Source organism: Anolis sagrei, chromosome 5 (genome assembly GCF_037176765.1).
Source record: "Anolis sagrei isolate rAnoSag1 chromosome 5, rAnoSag1.mat, whole genome shotgun sequence".
Taxonomy (NCBI): domain Eukaryota; kingdom Metazoa; phylum Chordata; class Lepidosauria; order Squamata; family Dactyloidae; genus Anolis; species Anolis sagrei.
This window is the reverse complement of record NC_090025.1, coordinates 162676694-162702256: the sequence shown is the minus strand read 5'-3', so window position 1 is coordinate 162702256 and position 25563 is coordinate 162676694. Positions and strand designations below refer to the sequence as shown.

Here is a 25563-nt window from a genome sequence, read left to right as displayed (position 1 = left end):
TCTTTGGTTATCAAAAGTTCCTCGACTTTTTATTACAGTTCATGAAATCTTCACCTCCTTCTTGTAGTTTTCCAGGCTTCACTCTTAGGATGGCATCTCCAGACTGTATAGATCCCAACCATACATATTTCATGCAATTTCATTCAAACCATATATCATATTTCTCCATGACAGTTGTATAGAAGAGAGTATTTCAGCAGATGTTACTAGTCACACAATATTCGCTGAAATTCCCTCTTGTACATAGCTATTAAAGGAATAAGGGCTCTTTCCAGTTTTCACTCTGGCAAATCTAGCACTGAAAGTAAATCAAGATTTGCATGAACTCGTGGATAAAATTATAGAAGGGGGTTGTCATGCCTACTAACAGTTATAGTAGTTCCCTCTCCCAGTCTTTAGGTAGCCAAAAATACCACTACCTAACACAACTGGGCACCAGAGTATGAGGGATATTGACAAGCTGGAATGTATCCAGAAGAAGTTGACCAAAACAGGAAAAGGTCTGGAACAGCTTAAGGAACTGGGTATGTTTAGCTTGGAGAAGATTGAAAGGTGATGATAGATATCTTTAAATATCTGAGAGATGTCATGTAGAAGATGGAGCAACCTTGTTTTCTGCTGCTCCAGTGATGAGAGCATGAACAAAAAAAGAGACTCCATGTAAACATTAGGAAGAACTTGACTGTAGAAGTTGGCTAAGGATGAAATAGAGAGCCTTGGAGAGTGATGGAATATCTTCCTTTGGAGATCTTTAAGCAGAGGTTAGAATAGTTGGACATCTGCTGTGTCTGTCTGTCTATTGAGAGACTGGGGCTGCTTCAGGGTACCAAGGACTCAAGTGTGCTTTGATTGTGTATTCCTGCCGGACTAGCTAGCCTTTATAGCCCCTTAAAAAGCCTTAAGGTGTTTTTTTTATTCTTTATCATCTACAAGGACAAGTAGATTTTTTTTATGTATCTTTGACCCCTACACTTTGTGTAAGAGTGGAAAATCATGTGACTCTCCAGATGTTGTTTGACTAAATGTCCACAGCCAATGAGGAGGGGCGGTAGTAGTGGCACTCAAGCAAGGTCTGGAGAACCATGTGTTGCCCATCTCTTCCTTGGCAGGAAGGATGTAACTTTCTCCACCTTCTGATGGGTGCCTCATTTTTAAAATCAGACAGTCACAACAAACTGGAAACGTGGCTTTCTCTCCTCCCTGCCCATCCCAGCATGGTGACTGTGGACTTCCAGGCACCTGCTTGCTGAGAAATACCTCTACTCGGTGGCTTCACTGTTTCAAGAGACTTTTAAAAATTGGAAGCAGATGCTTAAATATGTTGTAACATCAGGCCCTGGCATTAAGCCACCTCCACTCTGGTACTGAAGGCATTCTTAGAAAATGAAAGGGGCCGTGAGCTGTATATTTGTGCATGGGTTATCTCTTTCACTCTTTGATTGTCTCCCTCTTTTTCTTTTGTTTACACACACAATTGAACCGGAGGTGTTTTCAAGAGTTGTTGACTAGCTGTAAAAACCACACCAGGCATTTATTACAGTTCTGCTCACAACGATGTCTCTAATTTGCCCCAGGATTAATCATAAGCTTCCTTAGATGAAACTATTGGCTCTTAATTGACAATCCACACAAGAAAGAAAAGGTTGCTGAAGGGCCACTTTGCTATTCTTCACAAATACAATGGGTAGCTCTTCACAAATACAATGGGTAGAAGTGATAGTTTTGGATAAGAAACTATCACTTTGAAAGGCCATCTAAGACTTCATATCCTCCAACTGTCCTGGTTTGGCAGAGAATCTCAGTTACTCCTCTACCATCCTACTTTCTCAGTTGCTCTTTAAATGCCTTGGTTTCTTTCTCCTCCTCCTCCCACTTTCCCCTTCATCCCTGACTTATTTCAATTCCTGAAAATTGAGTTCAAAATGCAAAATAGTCTGGAACCGGGATTGTGGCTCAGCTGGCTGAGTGTCAGCTGTATTAAGATCACTCTGACCAAAAGGTCATGAGTTCGAGGCCAGCCCGGGCTGGAGTGGGTGTCCAGCCATTGTGTAGCCCATTGTCGACCTTTGCAATCCGAAAGACAGTTGCATCTGTCAAGTAGGAAAATAAGGTACCACCTTAAAGTGTGGGAGGCTGAATTTAACTAATTTATGAGGCCATAAAGAAAGAAGACTCCGGGGAATGTGGAATGCGGAAGAACTTCATCGGTGTCGTTGATGGACGATGAAAAGCAGCAGCTCCCCTGGCGGCCAGAAAAAAGTTAAATAGCCTTGGTGTATTTGTTGTCTGTATTTGTTGTCTGTCAAACTGGCATTGAATGTTTGCCATATATGTGTTTACTGTAATCCGCCCTGAGTCCCCTGCGGGGTGAGAAGGGCGGAATATAAGAACTGTAAATAAATAAATAATAAATAAACATATGTCTCAGTTTAATTCGTGAAATGTTGGAGGTATGAAACTGATGGAGGCATTATGTATTTGGGAAACTAGGTTCAGATTGTTGCTGGTAGTTTAGTAACTCAGTATTTTAACTAAATGCCATGATGTGCACCTGGGAAAGTTACCTTTTGAACTGCAACTTCTGAAATCCTGTAGCTAACATGGCCAGCTGATGAAGAATTTTGGAAATCGTAATCCTATAAATGGATTGCCTGACTTACCGGGCAAAGCCTGTTGCGGTGGGAGCAATCTCCCACCAGCCATGATGGGGGCAGGGGGCTTCTTCTTCCCAGAAGCCCCCTGCATGGCAGGATGTTTTCCTGCTGCTTGGCCAGTTGCCAATCGGCAGCCGGCCCAGCCCTGCCTGCAGATTGGCCAGGGCTGGCCTTCTCCCCTGCCCAGCAGCCCTTAAAGGGCTATCCTGGGCCTCTGGTAGGCAGCAGCCTGCCTTGGTGTTTTGTATTTTGCTACCATTAGTTTGGTTGGCGTGTGGCATAGGCCCTGAATCTGGTTTCCTCCCCCCCCCCCCAGCGGAAGAGGGGGAACGTCCGGTGGTTCCCAGGGGTGCTGAGTAACTCTGCCCAGTATTGTGCCAGTGACACCCTGACGTGTATAACTGTACGTGTATAGACATGTATACCTGCAGCAGGCTGACCAATCATGATCCAGAACCCATGCTTGGCAGCCAACCCATGTGTTCCTGTAATCAATAAACAAGTTGTGGCCATTTTCTCCCCAACTCGGTGTTTGTGTCATCTTTGGTTCTGTCGGCGGGAAGTGTGTCGCCCATCCACACGCAAAGTACATCTAGGTTCCGATCACAGTATTCAACAGGGCCCATTCCTCTCCCTGGAGCCAATTCCCTTTAGCCACTTTCTATTCTGGTGACTAGGAACAATATGTGAGCTTCTGGCTTACTCTTGCTTCGCTGCTTTCAGGATTCTTTGCCACTTTAGCCTTGCAGATGAGCCAGGATGCACACTTTTCATAACAAGGTCTGAAAGCATGTGTCTTCTGTGACACTCACCACCCACTTAAGCAATTTAGCTGCTTGTTTGCTCTCTTGCCTGCCCTTCTCTTGCTCCACTGTGTCATTGCCATTAGCACTAATGGGGCACACTCACTAGACAGTAATTGACTCTTAAATTGCTGGCAAGTTGGGAGGTTGGAGCTGTTTCTTCTTCTCACTTCCCTTTCAGCAAAGCAGTCGTCAAAACGTTTGCAGGCTTTGTCTTAGGTTTATCATTTTCTTTTCCTAGATAAACGATTTCCCAAACAAAAATAAACGTACTGGCTAAAATTAGAGACTCGGTGTTCAGTGGTTTGTTGATTTTTAAATTCCGTTAAATTCTGGAAGGTAGGAGATGTGATAGGAAAGAAAAGGAACATGGCACAGATGAGAAGAGCGCACAATTAAAACCAATGGCAGCCATACAACTACTCTGTTTATAGCAGGTTTCCCTAGCCTTGTGCCCTCCAGATATTTTGAACTACAATTCTGTTTCCCCTAACGACATGACCAGTTGATGGTAATTATAGTTTACTTTATACTAGCAAAAAAAAGTTCATGAGAGTGATAAATAAAGCACATGAAAATGCAGTGCCCTTCTGCTAAACCTATCTGTTGTTATTGTCAGTGTTGTGTGGATTTTAAAAAAAGGAAAATGGAAAATGGAAATCTTCAGAACCTTTTGGAGATTTTATGATCTTTGGAAAGGTATGACCTTATCAGAAGTCAAAACCTTTTGAAAATGATGCTTTTGGTAAAAGCATGACTTGTTAGAATCATAACCTTTTTGGGAAATATGGCATTCACTAGCATTCATGCAAGGCAACTAGGTTTCTCAGCTGTTAAATTGTTGTACCTAGGTATGTCTTTGAACGGTTAGGGACAAAAATATGCCAATGCACAAAAACACATATATATTCAGCAGAGTTTCAGAAGAGTTTTTTTAGTTGCCCCAAAACATCTGTTCTCCCTTAAAATATATTTGCCTTTAAATCATGCTCTCAAAAGACAAGAAAGCAGACTTCTTTAAAAGTAACATAGTTGGTTTATTCACAAACTTCATATGTTCGGCATGCAGGTACTTGTTTGTCAATCCAGTTACAAATAGGATTTGAAGTACTTTCTCTGTGTAGGTAACACAGGGCATCTTTCTTATAAGCAATAGTTCATAGTCCAAAGCAGCTCTCTGTTTTTGACAGTCTAATAGAGTCTTTGTCTAATCTCTAAGCATATAGTTCCTGCAGTTTTCTAAAGGCATACAGCTCCTTCAGAAGCCCAAAACGAACTGCTCTAAAAATGGAACCTGAGCCCCAAACAAGCCCAGACCTGATCACATGGTCTGCAGCAGCTCCTACTTCAAAGAGTTACGGTAAAATTGCAAACCAATACACATATACAATACAGTAAGCAATTATATACATAAGAAACAACTAGTGGAGGCTTGAGAAGGTTGCGATTTCCAACAGCTTCCACCCGTTGCTACCATGTGTGCACACCAATAATGCTTTTGTAGACTTGGCTTGGAAAAGTGACCTTTGGAGATATTAACTCCCAAAATCCCTCCTGCCAGCATGACCGATAGCTAGCTGGCTGGAGGAATCTGAGGAAACTATTCTGAAGCAGATTTATTGGATATCCCTCATTCTTTTTAAATTTCCTGCAAGCAAATGTCTCCTTCCCCACTTTCTCTGTTCCACACCGTGGGGACAGAAAGCTACACTATAGCCTCTGGAGTCCTGCTAGTGTATTAATAAAGCTCCCGGAAAAGTGCAGGCTTTTTATCATGTACAAAATCCGTAAAAGCTACCGCCTGTCAGCCCTGTGCATTGCATTAGTATGAGTTGATGGCCCTGGGTGTTGGCACGCTCCTATCCCCAGTATGCTTGCTGTCTACCAGAGGGCAAGCGCTCTCCATGCACGCTAGCCCAGGTCAGACTGTTAACAGATGGGTCAATGCACGGTGCCAATGACCAGGACAGTCCTTTTGGTAGCCTTAGGCTTCTGGAGCATTGAACTGAACAGCGCATCCAAGAAATGCATTGCCACTGAAACACAGTGGCTGGGAAGAGAGGGATGGTGGGTGATGAAAGTTAGAAGAAAAGCAGGATAAGATAGAAGGGAGGAAATAGAACGGAACTTGCATGTGGTGAGGAATGGACACTGAGGAGGAAATAATGATGAGAGGCAGAAACTGAAATAAGAAAAGAAATCTGGTATAGCAGGAGGTAGGCACGGAGATGGATTGAAGTAAGAGAGGGAAAGGAAACTGTGGAGTGAAGATGATAATATTGGAATAAATATTAGTGTGTGAGTGAATGCACTACTGATTTTGACAGTTATAACTCACAGGGTGAAAGCCAAATAAGCCCTAGCACTCTGTGTTCCTTAACTCTTCATCTTCTTTCATGTTTTTACCCTTCATTGCCCTTGTTGCATCTCAAAATGACTAGCTGGCTCCTTTTTCGGCATGCAGAGCGTAGGCCAGGTTGAAGTAACTTTTCTTGACGAGAGCCGCTGGGCCCTGCTTCAGAAATGTCATTGCAGATTCTTCTTGCGCTGTGTCAGTCCCCCAATAATTAATGCTCCATGCCTGAGAAGAAGTGTCACTGTTTTGGTGCTGCAAGCTTAAAATTGACTTCACTGAGTGGGGCAGGAAAGGGGGGCCAAGGGGATTTCATCTTGTGGGTTCCCTGTTGGATTCTTACTCTACCTGCAAGATCTTGAGAACTAGATTTGAATGCCAAGGCTCAGCTGTGGAAATATAAACCCATCACAAATAAGTAGTTGATTCAGTTGGCTAAGTCCCTCCTGGGTTCTAATGCTTGAATTGCACAGGAGGAAGGCATATTTGTAACATAACCCATTGAGCCTCCAGTGGCACAACAGGTTAAACCCTTGTGCCAGCAGGACTGCTGACCGATAGGTCAGTGGTTTGAATCCGGGGAGAGTGGGTTGACCTCCCTCTGTCAGCTCCAGCTCCCCACGCAGGGACATGAGAGAAGCCTCCCACAAGGATACTAAAACATCGAAACATCCAGGCGTCCCTGGGCAATGTCCTTGCAGATGGCCAATTCTCTCACACCAGAAGCAACTTACAGATGCTCAACTAACTCCTCACATGGAAAAAAAGCCCATAGGTCAGTGACTTGTATTTTTCTAAGTAACCTAAAAGTAATTGCTTTAGTTGGTTTGGAAAATTTGGAAAATAAATAGTTACTTTAAAGATGGGAGTTGTAATTAACATTAATAGGATATGGAATTATAACTGTAACTGTCTTTTTGGGGGGTGCAGGCTCCAATTAAGAAGTACTGTATATCCACAAGGGGATACTTTCCTGGATTTGCATCATTATTTATCTGAAGGATGTCTGACCCAATATGCCATACAGTCACCCTGGAGGACCCTAGAAAATGCATGGAGAGGCCATATTTTGTTGTGGTTGCCAGCCCGTAGATATGGAGGTCATACTGCATATTCTTTGCAATGTGCCTTCAAGTGATTTCTAACTTTTTAGGATACTATAGCAAACCCATAATGGAGTTTTCTTGGCAAGAGTTGTTCAGAGATGGTTAGTCTTTGCTTTTCTTGGAGACTGAGGGCCCTTCCACACAGTCCTATATTTCAGCATACCAAGGCAGAAAATCTCACAATATCTGCTTTGAACTGGGTTATCTGAGTCCACACTCAGATAATGTGGGATTTTCTGCCTTGCTATTCTGGGATATAGGGCTGTGTGGAAGAGCCCTATGAGAGTGTGACTGAGGTCATCTATAATGTATCCAATCAAGGATTCAAATTTGATAACCCTGCACTCGATACATCACACTGGCTATACTTGGTATATACCAGACACGGGCAAACTTCGGCCCTCCAGGTGTTTTGGACTTCAACTCCCACAATTCCTAACTTACCTCCTGGGCCTGTATTCAGATATTTTTTTACAGAGGAGAGTTTGCCCTCCATTTTAACAGTGGTTTAGCTTCTTAATCTCTTCATATATTTACTTAAATAATTAATCACCTGGGATCTTTTATTCTTTTTTGCAAATGGAAAAATAGAACTCTACTGATTTCCTAGTACATATGGGGTTGGGCAAAAGAGAGAAAAACTTCTCATTTTTTTGGTCGACAGTTTTGGGTACATTTCAGACTTGGCTAAGTGGCAACAGCGAAGAGGATATTTTTAAAGTGTGACCTCTAGCACAAATTGTGTTTATAACAAAATTAAAGTCTCTCTGGTTATTTCTATCTCTCCTTGGGTTGTTTTAGGCCCAAAAGTTAGCTATTCATTATCACACATCTTAAAATATATGTTTCACATTGCACTGCTATAGCATACCAAAGGCATTTCAAATGAATTTATGGTAGTTGTTTCAGTACTCAATAGTCTTGAGTTTCCCATGTTTCCATTTCCGCATGATTCCCATGTTTGTTTTCCTTAATTAACTTGCCAATAACCTGTTAATTAGAAATTATTTGGAAAAAGTGCATACAAACTGAATTTGAAAAGTGGAATTGATTTTTTTAAATACATGTTTAACTTTAGCGGCTGCAATAATCAGTTCTCTTATACCTTCTCTATTACTGTTTGAATGTAACTTTGAGCTTTAATATGTGAACAGATACTCCCATATATCCATGGTTATGTGTGTGTGTGTGACTACTATATATTTTCCCTACTTCCTGTTTACATACCAAGTCTCTTCTTGGTGTTTGTGGTTTTTCTGAGCCATTCATGTCTCTTTGCGTTATTTTTGTTTCACACAAGTTTCAGTAGTTTTATTAGCAGCACAAAATCCTACCCGGCGCTCTCTCTTTCTGAATTCTAGTGAGCAGGATGGTACATCACTGTCACTGCATTTTAAGAACCAAATGATTTTGCTTAACTGCTCCAACTGTGAGCAAAAAGTGGATTTGGGGAAGCGATGGAGACAGAGATGTGTGGGTGGGTAAGCAGCCGAAAAGGGGTTTCAGAGCGGAAAGCGCATTGGCAGGTTTATCTCATTGCATTTGAAAATGTATCCCTTTGACAAGTAGTTTGGTGAAAGGTTTTGACAATGCTCTTTGATTATTTTGGTCCAGAACATGACTGAGTGACACATCACAAAGAAACTGCATTGCAGGCAGTCCCCAAGTTACAAACAAGATAGATTCTGTTGATTTGTTTTTAAGTTGAATGTATATGTAAGTCAGAACAGGTACATTTTAAGTGTAACTCAGCAACACATACACACACATATATATGCAAGCTTTGGATTGCTTAGGGAAGGGTTAACACTCCTTATTTATTTATTTATTTATTTCATACATTTCTACCCCACCCTTCTCCCCACAAAAGGGGACAGAGGGCGGCCTCACATAAGCATCATATGATGCTATCAACATATACACCACAAGAATTACTATTAAAACAGTAAAAATCATTTTAAAACATTATACAAACCCATTAAATGAATTCATTTAACAATAAATAACCCCTGTAGTGTTTGTTTTGCAGTTGGTGCCCCTGTTCAGAAGAATTCACTTTCTGTCCTTGTGATAATTGGATTTTGAAAAATTTCCCTTGGTTTAGAAACAAGGTTGGTATAAAGCTTCAGTGGAGACACATTTTCTCCATGATAACCATTTCAGGAGTGTATTTCCCTTCCTAGGGGCAGATTTCTCTCACTTCCTGTTGCCTCACCCCTTTTCTTAGCTCTGAGCCGGATGTTTGTACCACGGAGGACTGCCTGTATATGGTCAGTCTAGACTGATATAATGCTACATTGAACTGCATTATATATACACTGACCGTATAACGCAGTTTCAAACTGCATTATATGGTAGTGTAGATTATATTACAATGTAGATTCACAGAAGGGTATGGCTTGGGCATAATTCTGAGTTGGAAGAGCTTATTCGGTACCTAAAACAAACTTTGAAATTTAATAATGCATGAAGTAAATTAGACACTGACAGCCCTCAAGCTCCGAATCTTCTGTATGTAATTATGTACTGTTGAACTTACAAAATGTCTTATTTTTGGAGGCAACTCCAGGCACATTATAATTAAGTATTTCTCATCGCATTCTTAATCATCACAATGTTTGATCCTCTTTGTCTTATTCATCTTCATAGCACCCCTGTGAAATGGTTTGCCACTGCTCCCATTTTACAGATGTGGAATTCAAAATTGAGGAAGAAGTGACCTGCCCAAGGCAATGCAGGACTATCTGTTTGACATCTGGACACTTCTTTAGTAATGGAGATGTTCCATAGCTCAATTTCTGTTCCCATTCATTAGTTACAAACACCTGAAGATCAGCCATGCGCCTCTGTTGCAACAAAAAGTTACCTGGTTAGTTTACCATAATACAGTATTCCCTCACTTATTGCGGGAGTTACATTCCAGGACCACCCGCAATAAGTGAAAAACTGCAAAGTAGGACGCTGTTGGGGTTCAGCCTGAGTTTGAACTTGAACCTGATTCTCTGTTTGTTCCTCCTGATGCTAATGAAAGTATATTTACTGATGCTAGTGGAAATGTACCTTTTGATGCCAATGCTCCTGAAATTAGTGAGGAAGAATCTGCTGTAGGTTTGGAAAATGCCAATGTTCCTGAAATTAGTGAGGAAGGAACTTCTGTAGATTTGGAAAATGAAGTACCAGTGTTAATGAGAATGTTGCAGAGGGAGACCTTGAACTTTCCCTCCCTTCTGCACCTGTTAACTGTAATGACAGCAGAAGGAGCCAAATTCGGGAAGACAGAAATAAAACACTCAGTTTGCGTCGATCCTCCCGAATTCAAGAATTAAAAACATTAGCTTCAAAACAGAAGGGCGGTTCACGGAACCGATTCTTGAGTTTTAATTGCAATAATGATTGTAATGATTGAAGGACTGGCAATTTGGACGACGAAACTGGATCGCGATTTTAGTCAAGAGATGAATTGGATTGTTTATTGATATATGTTTATTGATATATGTATCAATAAATATTATTGATATATGTATTGTGGATTGTGTTTTTATGTTTTTAAACTGTATACTGTTGTTTGTTATAAGTTGTTGTAAACCGCGTTGAGTCGCCGGCTAGGCTGAGAAACGGCGGTATGCAAGTATAGCAAATAAATAAATAAATAAATACGCCAGGCTGATTCCCTCAGTTCAGGCATCGTTTCAGAATCGATGAAGACCTTGGCAGTTCTCCTGGTTCCATGGCCATAGTATGGAAAGATTTCTAGGATATCAAGTACGGTTAGTGGATTGCTAACAGATTCAAGTATTTCTCAGAGAGGCTTTTGGTTTTGCTTTGTTCATTTAAATTCATGTTTGCTGATTTTGCTGTGGCTTTTGACTTGCATTTTTCCTTTATTTTGTAACCATTTTTCTTCAATAAAAAAGGATTGTTTTTCACAGCCAAGTGTGGTGGATAGTTATCTTAGGCCTCGTTCTCTGCTCTGGATTGCAACAGACGCCCCCTCCCTTCCCTCCGCACTCTCTTTACCCTCCTTTTCCTCCTCCTCATCGCCACCTGGGCCTCTTGCTGCTGCTTGGGCCCTGTGATCAAGGAGACGGCAGAGGTGTTGCGAGGCTCAAGGAGTGGCAAGAGGCCCAGGCGGTGACAAGAAGAGGAAAAGGAGGGTAAAGAGGGTGAGAGGGTTCCCTCACCTCTTATATATATATATATATATATATATATACCGTGAAATAGTGAGTCCACGGTAAGTGAACCACAAAGTAGTGAGGGAACACTGTATAGGTTTTCATGCTTTGCATGGTGTCACATACACCCAGAGGATAAAAAGAAGCAGGAAATAAGAGAACAATTATTTGTTTTAAAAGTGAGGATTAGTGAAATCAATACTAAAGATGACTGTAATTTTATCATAGTGATATACAGAGCGCAAATTAAAACAGAATTCAGTCCAGCAAACTCCCACAGACAGATCAATACTGTAAGCCAAGACAATTTCTTTTTGTAATGAGGCAGGCATTTGTTGCAGGTGTTGAGACTGAATTCCATAGTCTCACATTCATCTCATGTTAAAGACTTTGTCTACTGAAACCTTTTAATTAGAATATGGTAGCATGGTGTAATGGTTTGAGCACTGAACTATGAACCAGAAGATGAGGGTTGGAATCTCTGCCCAGCCATGGAAACCTGCTGACCTTGGGAAAGGCATACTCTCTCAACCTCTAAAGGCAGCAAAGGCACACTCCTCACGACAAATTTTGCCAAGAAAAACCCACGATAACCTCACCATAAAAATGAAATATCTTGAAAGTACACAATAACAAATATAATCTCTGAAGTATTTTGGGAGATAAATCCACAGCCCATTATTTTCTGAGAGTTATCATCTAAAGATTTGGGTCCATATTTCCTCATACAGAATCTAACTGATAGGTCTCCGTAAAGGTGAAAGGGGGGTTATTGTCAGATGGTGGGATATGTTGTGTTACAGTAGAAGAAATATGGGTGAACAAACCCTTGGTAATATGTCAAGGTAGGATGGAGTTAATAGCGAGGGATGTCACAAGAATTTGTTCCTGGGTTTCTGTATCCACTACAAAACCTGTTGTTTGCTTTGATGAGGAGCTTTCCAAATTTAGTGTGCGGGAGATTGTTCCAGTCTTCACTAGTAGAATACCAGCAGAGACTTCAAGATCTTGACATTTTAACTTATGTGCTGTTGTCCTTTGCCAACAGATTTTGTTGTAAGTTTCCCCAAAACTCCAAGTTGTTTCAGTCTCAGTTCTTTTACTGATTATTCGCCCTCACTCATAATCCACTATATTTCTCTATGAATTGTGAACTCTACTCCCTTCTGGCATTTTTCCTTATCAACAAATAAATTGCAAGATAAGAGCTTTTGATTCATTTCAGAATGATCAGATTGCTTGGCACTTGCCTTGAAAGGGCCACTTGCCTGTAAACAGGCCTGAAAGCTAAAATACGCACTCCTCCCACCTCTGTAGTTATCATGGTATAAGATCGATTTTTTTATGTTGACCTAATAATAAGAAAAAAGAAGTATTGTGTATTGAGTATCTGGCTTTACTTCAATGGAAAGGGGTGTAAGTATTCAAGAGGCTATCTACCTCATTACAAAAGACTAACATTGGCAGCATGTGCCGGCTGGCTCCCATCACATGATGCCACACCAGCTCCGTGGGTGAAGGAGGGCGGAACCAGGACATGCCACCCACAGGGCAAAATGGGACAGCTCCTGCGTTGCTATAAAATGCTTGGGAAGAAACCACATGCACCACGTGCACTCATGCTTTCCCCAATCTGATCGCCCTCAGCTGGACCCAGACAATGAGAGGTATGGGGCACTGGATTCCCCACTCCCCTCTATGAACTGGAGCACCTCTAGCGGATGTCTGACAAGGTTGCATGATGGATTCTTTGACACTCTGTGGATGGCACATTGTAAGAATAAGGACTTCATCAGACAGAGCTGAGAGAAATGGAGAAAAGTGGGGGAAATCGTCTTTTTTGTATGTGAAATCATCTTCTTTGCATGGCTAAAGAAGATGGAGAATTTACTTCTCCCCATCACACAGGTCTGCCTCCACCCAGGAAAACCATCTGCTTAGAGGAGACAGGAAGGAACATTCTTAAGACAGACGTCACTTATTTCCATGGGTTCCTTTTCTTTCCCTCCCAATCTCCTTACTTTCAAGGAGACAGTAGGCATCGTTTTAAAACAGACAGTACTTCTTTCCATGTGCTCCTTTCCTTTTCCTCCCAATCTCCTTACTCTCAGTCATGGAAGTCTGAAACCTACTAGGCATTTCGATTCAAAACGGGCAAATTTGACATTCCATCCCACATGTTTTTCCCTGCTTTTTCCCATTTCCATGCACATTGGGAGCTCAGAAAACACTTTCTAACTGGCTCCAGTTCACCCCTTTTTCCTACAATTCAGAAACAGTTCAAAGACAAAGCAGCACAGGTGAGAGGAAGAAGTCACCTTGCACCATATGATGGTATCCGTGTTGTTTTGTCTATAAACTGTTTTAGAAGTGTGTGGAAATGGAGTGATCTTGTGTGTGATGAAATCATAAAGATTCTGCCATGAGCCATGACACTGGTAAAGAGCAGTGAAACTAGAGACCGCATGCAAAGATGTTCCATTCTCTGGTTCAAATGATCATGTTCACTCTTGATGAATATAAAACTAAACAATTATTTCCATGTATGACTGAGCCATCCAAGACATGGCCATTCCTGTCTTTCAGGAGTAACATGTCCTCCCATCATGTTGAACCACGTGGGACAGATTACAGCATATGAGCCATTTGTCGTCCCCAGACCTTGATGTCTTAATTTTAGAGGAGACAATATACTTTCAGGGCAGTTTTACTGACCATGTTGAACCATTTTCACACACACATCTTCCAACTGTGCTAATTTAGCTAGTACAATTTCAATTAAACATGTTTATCACTTTTACAGCTACTTTTAAATTGTCCCAGTTTCTTTTTCTCCAACTGTGCTCCTTTGTCCTCAGCTTACTGTGATTGCTTCAAACTGAATTCAAAGTATAAAAGAAGCTTGCACTCAGTTAACTCATCAGGGGAGAGCAGAGAGGAGAGGGTGGACTTTTTCTCTTATCGGGCAAAGGTTAACTTCAAAAATGCCTCCTAGTTTGTGTGTTACTCTTCACTGCAGGTTGAACATCCCTTATCTGGAATTCCAAAATTTGAAATACTCCAAAATCTGAAATTGTCAACATGTATAGCTGAGATTGCGACACCTTTGCTTCCTGATGGTTCAGGGGCCACAATTTGTTTTATGCACAAAATTATTAAAAACATTACCCTAAGCTATGTCTACAAGATGTAGAGGAAATGTAAGTAAATGTCATGCTAAGACTTGGATCATTATGTGTCTTTATGAAAAAAAAGATCCACAAATCACAACAGTTCTTGTCACAAGCATTTTGGATAAGTGACACCCAGCTATATAGCAATCTGTTAACAATTCATTTAGACATACACATACACACACACACACACACACACACTCCCCGCTCCCAAAGCCTTATTCAGATTTTGTCAATTCTTCTCCTGACTTGTAATAGCTTTTGATGTCTTCACCACACTCAAGTATTGCTTGGCCACATGTGAGAAATGCATACCTCCAACTGGTTTAGGGTTTCAGGAACATTTTTTCAAAATGGCCCATTGCTTATTTGAATGAATGTTTGATTTAATTCTTTCCCTTTCTTTCTCCTGATACAATAGGAGACTGAAAGTGGAAGTTGGTGTTGAAACAAAATATAGCTACAACCAGGCCTGTAGCGAGGGGGTGGTTTTAGGGGTTCAACCCCCCCCAAATGTTTCAGATTTTTTTAAAAACCTGGTTTACTCATGAATTTTAACTGGTTAACCAAATCCCCATGCTAAGTCTATGAGATGCAAAAAATCAAGAGTCCCTCCAGAACTGCAAGCACTATCTCAGGCAAATATTGACAATTTATTCACACTGTCATTACTTGCAGCAATAGCTGATGTAGTGAAGCAACCAAGTTGGGGGGGGGGGGGGCGGTGTTGAATGCTCTCATTAAGGAGGCCAGACTTGGTGGAGGTGGTTGACAGGGGTGGAGCTGCAGGCTATTGAATTCTGCTCTGCCCCCTGCTGTGCTCTTTGCTTCAGCATGAGCTAGGAGGCAGGTTTCAACCCCCCCCCCCCGAAAATTTCAACCCCTCCCGAAATTTTTTTCTGGCTACGGCCCTGACTACAACCATATATAGTAGCAATGTTCGCAAACCATTAAACAACCCAATTAAAACTTTAATTTTAAACAGTTAAAAACACATTTAAAATACAGTACAAAGATTAAACTGTAGCACACTCCATTAAAACAGTTGCCAAAGGCTGACATGAATTAAAAAAAGATTTTTGCCCTGTTTCTGCTGGCCAGTGGAGCCATGTAGTAGTCAGTCATTAAGCATAGATGAAATAATGCTTGCATTCAGGTGAGAACGGGGTTTGGGTCTTCTCCAGGGAGAAAGCACTTATGAAACATTGAAACACGCTAAGTCAGTAGCCCTCACTTGAAATGGACATGCTCAAAGTGCGTTCACTCCTTCACATGGTAAATGTAGTAAAGTAACCCGAATGAGTTAAAGATAAGATTCTATATAAATGCTGACGGACATATGTTGGGCCATCTATTTCAATATTGCCTATATTGAGAATGTGCAACTAGAGAAAGCAGTATGACCACTTTTTGGCATCTGGGATGCTCTGCAGCTTGCAGTTGAAAATGCTAATGTTTTGATCCATTTTAATTCATTTTGAAAAATGTTTGAGAGGTTTGGAGAAAACAGCAAGTTTTTTTTGCTTGAATTTGAGGCAGGATGGAGGCTCCAAAATATGTGAGCTTTTTTGAAGAGCATTGCAAATTGAGGGTCAAACCTTGCCTACCTTTGCTTTACAGTGACTAGTGGTGTCTCTCTAGGGGTCTCATTCAGTCAGGTATCATCCCCCTGAGCTTTACATGGAGATATTAGGTACTGAACTTTGGATACCTCCCACAATATGATTTGGTTCTCTTTTATAATTAGATGATGACCATCAGAGATGCTCCTCGATGTTAGGGATGCTAGAAAAGTGCCCAGGTCTGTATATTTTGTAGCTAAGACTGCATCTACACAGAACATACTAGGCCGGGGTGTCCACAAAACAGAACCCCCCCCCCCCCCCCCAATGCAAGCTGCACCATACATCTAGTCAGAAACAGCATTTTAAAAAACTCATCAGAAAGTCCAGAATAAGTCAAAAAATCTACTGCAACCAATGGGAGTATGTCCTGTGCAGGATTCAAATTTGAAACCAAAAAATGTGGAGTTCTTGTCAGGACACCCCTAGCTCTGAAGCACTTTACAAACCCCTGAGACAAGCTAGCCGGAAGGAAAATGATTATTTTCCTGGGAGAGGAAGCCACATCATTCCCAGGTTATGGGAATGATGTTTCCAAATCTTGTGCCTTCACACAATCTAGTGCTGATCCTAAATGGTCATGGATATGCGCATCTCAGTGGGCTGGGCAGGAAAAAAAAATCCTGGGTTTGGTTCCAATCTGCAATCAGTGGATACTATGGCTACTGTCTCAGCCTCAAACCAGTTCCTAGGGTGTATGCAATACACAGCACAACCAATTTGCATGCATTCACCTCCAAGCTGCATTATATTGCCTGAGTAAAAGCAATCTACATCAATGGAGTGTTGTGAGCTTTCTTTGTTGATATTTGTTGAAGTTGATGCTAACTTATGCTGACTCTAACCTAGGACTTTCTTGGCCAGAATTGTTCAGAGGGGATGTGCCATTACCTTCCTCTTAGACTGAAAAAGTATGGCTTGCCCAAGTTTACCCACTGGATTTTAATGACTGAGTGGGGATTTGAACCTTGGTCCCAGTCCAATATTCAAACGACTGTATACTACACTAGCTTTCTGCTAAATAAATTCCTCTTAGAGAAAAAGGGAGCAAGTATTTGTTCTGAGCAGAAGCAAACCTCCTTGAAAACCTTGGCAAGACAAGGACTAAACCATTTCCCAGATGCCTAATGAATGAACATGCCTTGAATATCAGTTACAGAGAACATTGAAATAAATTCTAACAGTGTGCCAAAGATAAGCAAAGAAAGGAACTTTGTGTAAACAGAGCCTGGTGTGTGCTACAAAAGAGGAAAACAAACATCATATTAAAATGGATCTATGTCATTAACTGGATAAAATATCCCTTGCGATATTTCTGACAGTCTGTGTGGTAATTTTGATGCCATTTAACGTAGGATTTTGTTGTCCAACCCTCACACCAAAACCATTTATGGTTTTCAAAAATCCCTTGACTGCTTCACCTGGTTCAAGGGAGGAACATAAATTGTTTATGACACTCCCATCATCTCTGAAAATTTCCTCACAGGAGTCTGCTCTGAATTTTAATATGATTCATGAATTAATCGATTCATTATAGCAATTAATTCTATCAGCTGTAATCCTTTTTGCTATGAACATTCAGGAGCAGGGCTAGGGAGATTTGGGACTTGCTTTTGATCCCCCTTTCTGCAATGCTATGCTTTTTGTCTTGCTTCCCCGAGGAAGGGACAACAGTCGCCAAAGTGCCTGCTGTCAAAAAGCAGAGTAGGGGTAAACAGAGTATCTGACAAGAAGTTTCCTGGCCATCTATAAGTCTAGCATGGAAATCTGTCATCCTCTTCACTGTCTCCTCTCAACGCCTCTCACTGAATGCCTGTGGACATTTGCTATTCAGTTGTTTGCTGACTTGCTGAGGTATAAATAAAACACACAGAAAGGTGCCTTATACAATCAGACAATGGGCCTCCTCAGCATTTTCTACACAGGCCTTCTCCAACCTGATGCTGCTCTAATCTATTGGAGTATAACTCTGATTGTTAACCAGGGCTGGCTACAGGGAGCACACAGTTCCCTTGTTGCAACCATTCCACTTCTGTTTCCAAGTACAATTCAAAATGCTAGTTATTATATACAAAAGCGATAGTAATAACTTAATCTTTATACCCCGCCTCCATCTCCCTGAAGGGACTTGGGGCAGCTTACATGGGGACAAACCTAGATTAAAAGCATGATGCAATAAAATAAAAAATTAAAAATAAAATAAGCACATCATAAAACATAACAGAACATCATAAAACAATCAATAGCCTGAAGAGTAATCAATACTGAGCTCGGGGGGCTAGGAGCTTGTGCAATAATTTCTGGACACGGGCTGGTGGAAAAGTGCAAGAGCCAATAGTAATTAGGGCTATAGGCATAATATGAATGCCTGGTCATTTGAATGCCTGTTCTATAGGTCAGTGGACAGTGGTAAAATGCAAGAGCTGATAGAAAATTACAATTGGGGGGGGGGGGGGTGTTTAACTGTGATCTGATGTCATTTGAAGAACTCTGTTCTCCATAGGAACCTCCCTATGTTTTGATATCTTCCAAGGAGGCCCTTCTTTCTGTTCTACCACATTCAATTATACATCAGAATATGGGAGTGAGCCTTTTTGGCAGCTGCACTCAGACTCTGGACTTCCCTTATTTAAAAAGTTAGACAAGCACCTTCCTTGCTATCTTTTCACAGCCAATAAAGACCTTTCCATTTTATCAGGCCTCTGAGGACAAGCTATTCACGGAAAAAGGGACTTCCATGTTTGTATATTTGTTGTTCTTTCCAATGAACATGTTTTAACTGATTTAAATGTTATTGCTTATTTAGTTATATTTTAAATTTTGTATGGTATTAATTATCAGCTGTATATACTTTAACCTTTGTTAAGCTTTTTGGGTCCAAAGTCCTCCACTCAGCACAATGATACTAACTGGGGATGATGAGAGCTGTAGTCTAGCACAGAATGTTGGAAAAGACTAGAGATATACTGCCTGGCAGCAATTTTTCAGAGTATGAGGCAGCGGGCATTGCATTTATTTGAAGCTGATTGAGATCATCACTTGGGAGATTTTACTCTACTGATGAAGAGTGCCCTTCTCTAGTATTCTACCTATAACCAGTAAGAAATAAACCTCATCCCATTTCCCTATCTCCAGCCAAATAATATAACATCATTGAGGTTATTGGTAGCATTCAGGTGCTTGACTATCTCAAAAATTAAATAGTTCACTATCAATTTTAATGATGTTCTGTGCTGACTGACGATGTTTCCTTCTCACATCTCATTTCAGAAAAAAAATGTGAGGTTTGGTTTTTTTTACTGTCGTAATGAACACATTTGCTTGGCAAGTGATGTTGATTTCAAAGAAATGTACACCTCAGTGGGAATGTTTTGAATCAATAGTGTTTCAAAAAGTGAAGAGGTGATTCATAGTTGCCTAACTAAGGTTGAAAATGGATGAAACAAAACCTTTCCTTGCAACAGCTCTCAGACAGCCAAAGGTGAGAAGGCATAGATGGGTCATTGACATTGCCCTGCTTGCCCTCAGCCATGTCACGCACCCTGCCATTTCTTAGAACTGCCCTGCTTTAAAGGTCATTCAGGATAAATGCCTGCTGCATAGTTTTCTAGGTTTCATAAAAATGCAGACAATCCTTTTGTGTGCCTTTCCCTTTAATTGGGGTGCAACAGGGCAAGTTTGCAATAGACAGGCTATTGTACCTGGAATGAGACCTTGACCCAATTGAAGCCAGCAGAGATTTTGTTATTGACTTCCAGTTAGAGAACACAGCACTGGAGTCAAATCTCCACAAGGGAGGTGCGTGAGTCATTCACTGATTCTCTCGAGGGGCTTCCTCATGACAGCTGAAATCAGTCTAGAGCTGCATTTCTGGGCACACACTTACTTGAGCTTCCTGACTTACTCCTGAGTATATACCATTATGTTACGTAGACATCTCCACGTGACACTTAAAGTGACGTTTCTTTCATTGCAATGGGGATATGAATGTAAAAGATCTTTGCAAATTGCATGGGCGATAGAAGGATACTTATTAAATTTGCAGATGATACTAAATTAGGTGAGGTAGCTGATACCTCAATGGAGATTCAAAATACTATAATAAATTAGAGAGCAGGACAACAAGTAGCAAAATGAATGTCAACCTTACATTTATCTCTGTTGACATTCATTTTGTCTCTAATTTGTTACAGTCATTTTGAGCCATTGGGAGTTTTATTTATCCCTGACTGGACTGCCACATCCAGAGGGGTCACCACCTTGCGGTCAGAAAAGACAAATGAATACTGTTGTATAACACATATAATAAACATCCTGAATATAGGACTACTATTATTGCAAAGGAGCTGAAGCCTTTTAACATCAGTATAGCAACACTCCAAGAGACCTGAAGAGCAGAAGAGGGACAGATGAAGGAAGAAAAAGGGACTGCCTGAACAAGAACAATGAACACACAGAGTCTGCTTTGCTATCAGAAATGACCTGGTGAAGCATCTGTTTGAAGCACCCATTGGCACTAATGAACAACTCTCATAACTCCAAATAAATCTTGCCAAAAATCAGCAGGCAACTAGTATAACACACTCAACTCATCCTTCCACCAAAAAGAAATAAGTTTAGGACATTCCTGATCAAAGCACTGTCACATCTTAGACTATATAATTATAAGTGCTAGTGACCACCACAATGTACTTCTCACAGAGCCATGACAAGCACTGATGACTTCTGGACAGACTACTGATCAATTTGATCCATGATGGCCATCAAGATTACTCCCAAATCTACATTCAAGGAAGAAAAGGCATAATATGAAAACCCAAGTCCTTTAAGAGCCTTTCTCCAAACAACACTTAAGAATAATCTTTCCACAGAACACCCTGAAAATGTGTTGTCAAAGGCTTTCATGGCCAGGATCATTATGTTGCTGTGGGTTTTCTGGGCTGTGTGGCCTTGTTCCAGAAGTATTCTCTCCTGATGTTTTGCCCACATGTATGGCAGGCATTCTCAGAAGTTGTGAGGTCTGTTGGAAATTAGGCAAGTGAAGATCCAACAAAGGATACCCCCAGGTGGGAAGCAGCCAGTCTTTGAAGCTGCAAGACCATTCAATGCTAATCCTGATAAATTTGTGAACATCCTGCGAATTCTCCATGATGACATGACGGCAACAGTCTTGGACAGCAATGGATCCCAAGGTGACCCATTTAACGTGGATCAGGTGTCAAACAGGGATGCGTTATTGCCCCAACCTTATTTTCCATCTTCATAGTAATGATTCTGCACCTTGTTGATGCGAAGCTTCCCACCGATGTGGCAATCACATGTCAGACAGATTGCAAGTTCTTTAACCTTAGCAGACTAAAAGCCAAAAGTAAGGTAGCAACAACTTCTGCTGTGGAACTCCAATGTGCTCACAATAATGTAATCTGTGCTTATTTAGAGGAAGACATATAAGCCACTTTAGAAAGCTTTACAGAAGCATATGAAAAACTTTGCCTCTCACTTAACACTGACAAAACTAAAGGCTGATGATCTCTCTGCCTGTCTTTCTCTTCCTTTTTGGAAAAAGATGGTGAATCTTCCCACCAAAACCCTCCTCTGCAGTTACTCTATTCTCAGCTCAAGAACAGCAAAAGAGATTGAAAGATGGGCTTAAAGCTAATCTTTAAAAAAGTGAAATAAACACTGAGAACTGGAAAGACCTTGCCCTCAGACATTCTAACTGGAGGCCAGCTATTACTAATGGTGCTGTGGATTTTGAAGAGGCATGAATAGAGGGCGAAAGGAAGAAATGTGGCAAGAAGAACATGTGCATCAAGCAAACCCTTGTTGGGTTCATCTTCCATCTGGAAAACTATGTCGTCATTGTGAAAGATCATGCAGATCCGGAATAGGTCTCCACAGTCACTTATAGACTCATCGCCAAGATTCTACCTTTGAAAGACAATTGTACTTGGCCATGAATGATCACCTATAGCTATCAATGCAGTTTCTTCTTTGTATTGTCGAAGGCTTTCATGGCCGGAATATAGCCCGGAAAAACCTACAACAACCCAATTTCTTCTTTGTTTTCATTTTTTTTTAAAAATGTTTGCAACTACTTAGGTAAAACTAAGAATGATCTTCCTGCCAATGTTGAGCACTTTACCGTAATCAAAAGTCCTTACATTCAGAGAAAGAATGTAAATATACCTCCAACAATCACAGGAGTCATAATCTTGGGCAAGGAACTTGTTTGGTGGCACTGCACTCTGTGTCAAGCTAATTTTTCTCTGATTTCTACAGGAACACAATGCAGTTCAAAAACTCATTTCTAATAATGTATACTCTGGTTGGTCTCTTTGCTGCTTTTCTTCCCTGGGTAAGGAATGAAGTGTTCCATAACCACTGGCGATTTGGCTTCTAGCAAAGCCACTGATCCCTAGTGACAGACAAAACAGGTAAATGCCAAGAGAGGAAAATAATTCAGTGGAGTTTGAGAGCTTATCAGTGCTTCCCTTTCAGCTCATCTCTAGTCTAGTGGGTACAGATTATGAAGGAGGAGCTGTATTTTTATACTTTACCATGGAATTATGTTGCCTGCTTTTGTAAAGCACACAGAGCAGTCAGATTTAGTTCAAAGGGTCCCTGAAGGAGATACGCACTCTGATCAGCAGCCTCATACTGTCACCAGAATAGCTTCATAGAGATGGAACCCAAGACATGCATTGCTGAATGACTAGTCTCAACAGCATGGGGCTGGGGGCAGCCTGACATATTATTAGCATGCATGGAGTGATGCTTCCTTTCTAATACTTCCCTACCAGCAAAGTCTCAGGGTAGACTGGTGAGGAAGAAATGACAGATGGAAGGGATTTGGTGGCATTCTGCTGGTGTGAACTGCTTCAACGATTCAGTAGCTCATTTTCCCTGTTGATTTCAAACCTCTCTCACACTTTCTTCATCTTTCTCTCTCACTCTCCATTTTCAGGATGGTGGAGTATTCACTGGATCTCCAAAATATCAACTTATCTGCAATACGCACTGTTCGAGTCCTGAGGCCTCTCAAAGCCATCAACCGTGTGCCTAGTAAGTCTGCCTGTTTCCTTCCTTCCCTCCCTCCCTCCCTCCCTCCCTCCCTCCCTCTCTCTCACACACACACACACATAGACATCAAGTTTGGTTTCCTGGGGACAGATTTCCATTTGAATACATCCATTTGCTTCCAGAAACATGACACCAATCCATGCAGATCTCTCTTTCTGATTTGCTGTCTTGTCTAGTGAATTTATGATTTCCACAAAGATGACAAAATTAATTTCAAGGTTATAATTGTATTTCGAACAGAAATTCTGGGCTATAAGAGAAAGCCCTTAAGGAAGCTAGGTGACCCATATATTTCTGAGGTTATGCCTTGGACCGCCAGAAGATCCAACCAGTCCATACTTCAGGAAATAAAGCCCGACTGCTCATTGGAGGGAAGGATAGTAGAGGCCAAGATGAAGTGCTTTGGCCACATCATGAGAAGAAAGGAAAGCTTAGAGAAGACAATTATGCTGGGGAAAATGGAAGGAAAAAGGAAGAGGGGCCGACCAAGGGCAAGATGGATGGATGGCATCCCTGAAGTGACTGGATTGTCCTTGAAGGAGCTGGGTGTAGTGATGGCCGATAGGAAGCTCTGACGTGGGCTGGTCCATGAGGTCACAGAAACGACTGAATGAATGAACAACAAGAGGAAGATATGAGGTCTAAGGTTCTTTTTATGCATATCGTTTTTGCTTGCCATGATACTACAATCCTCTTGTCAAATTATGTCTCCAATTGCCACTGTGAATAAATAGTTAGGCCTAGACTACAAAATACCAAGGGAAAGGAGTCTAGAGGTTGAATACTCAATTATGGTTCTGTTCGGGTAGAGAAGGACCATGGCTAATACAGCAGCAGCATGTTTGCTTAAACAGGTTCATGTCCAGGATAGCAGTATCAAAAGGAAATCATCATAAAAACCTTGGACAGTATAGTTGAGATTAGTGCAGTAGTCCTCATAAGGGAAAGCTGTTGCTCCTGCAAGAAAGAGATTGCTGATTCTTTTGCTTTTCCAACTGGCAAGGTAAGTCTGATGAAGACTCCTCCAAAGGAACAGCCCTTAAGGAAGCTAGGTGACCCATATATTTCTGAGGTTATGCCTTCCTGAATGGCACTGAAGAGCTTACACTAATTTTATAGCCTGATTACCTAGAAGAGTAGAGGGACAGAAGAAGGAAGGTCAAGACAAGCTTTGCAGGGACTATCCTCAGAACTGGAAGATGTATAAAAAATGCCACCTCCCTGAAGCAGGATGGTTTAAAACTCTGATCCTATAGACACTATGAACCCTGCTCGAGTTTCTAATATTCTTCATGCAGTTTTGTTGTTGTTTTCTCCTGCCCTTGGGGAAGCAGTAGTTTTCAGCTTATCCAAATTTGGAACTTTGAACTTGTAACATTTAAACTTTGAAAGGAGAGACCTATACATCAATGAGAATATCTGAGTGGAAAAATGAACAAGGTCTGATCTTCTCAAGATACATACAGACTGCTTTAAACCATGACATTTTTTTTAATCATGTCAGAAGGGACTTGAGAAACTGCAAGTCCCTTCTGGTGTGAGAGAATTGGCCGTCTGCAAGGACGTTGCCCAGGGGACACCTGGATGATTTGATGTTTTTATCATCCTTGTGGGAGGCTTCTCTCATGTCCCCGTATGAAGAGCTGGAGCTGATAGAGGGAGCTCATCCGCCTCTCCCCGGATTCGAACCTGCGACCTGTCGGTCTTCAGTCCTGCCAGCACAGGGGTTTAACGCACTGCACCATGGGGGCTCCACAACCATGACATAAGAGTATCAGATAGAATGCATACCAGAAATTAATAAATTACTAAAAATTACCAATAATTCCAGAAAGCTTTAAGAAGGCAAGATGTCTTCTTTTAAGAAAACATACAGAAGAGAAATAGAAGGGGGTGGGGAGTATAGCAGCACCTTCAAGACTAACCAATTTATTTCAGCGCAGGTTTTTTAGATTAGAGTCTATTTCTTCAGGTGTGAAAAGCAGTTAGTGTTAAATGTGATACAAGACTCTTTTCTCCCAATTCCTACTTTACTTTTATATTGTAATATAGATATCTTTTTGAAGGTTGTTTTAAAAAGCGAAAATCTTGTCCAGATGAGAGACAGGAAGTCAGTAACTCAATAAAGAAAAGACAGATAGTACAAGTAAACAAGAACCCCAGGACTTTTTACTAGAATGGGGAAGTGCTGTTTACTTCTCCTGCCACCTTTCCTAGCTGAAAATTGGGACACTTATGACGAAGCAACTTCAGAGCATTGTCAAGATTGCAAATATTATCATTATTATTTACTTGTTTTCTGCATATCCCGAGTTTCTTTCCAACGGGGATCATGTATTTTGGCTTGTCCCTCACACAGTAGGGAAGCACAATGTTTTACTGTCCCGTCCTCCCACCACATCTGCCAACTGATTGCAAACTACTTCTGTACTTTGAAAGGTGTCAGTGACTGAAGTTAATTGGGAACAAAGAAAGAAGGTAGGACAGCTGAAAAAGTGGGACAACAAAAAACAAAACAGGACTCTCCCTGCCAATTGGGACAAGTGGAGTTTGTATACTTTTCTTTCCAGTAGGCACTAGGCAGGGCCAGGAAG

The 25563-nt window shown here is 41.2% G+C and overlaps 1 protein-coding gene across 3 annotated transcripts in view; it reads left to right on the top strand.

The window, feature by feature from the left end:
* CACNA1I (calcium voltage-gated channel subunit alpha1 I) overlaps positions 1–25563 on the top strand; it is a 411460-nt gene that overhangs the window by 236770 nt on the left and 149127 nt on the right. For all 3 annotated transcript variants that reach the window (XM_060777091.2, XM_060777092.2, XM_060777090.2), the window contains exon 5: positions 22854–22951. In XM_060777091.2, the coding sequence (XP_060633074.2) occupies positions 22854–22951 (98 nt within the window). The remainder of the gene's footprint in view (positions 1–22853; positions 22952–25563) is intronic.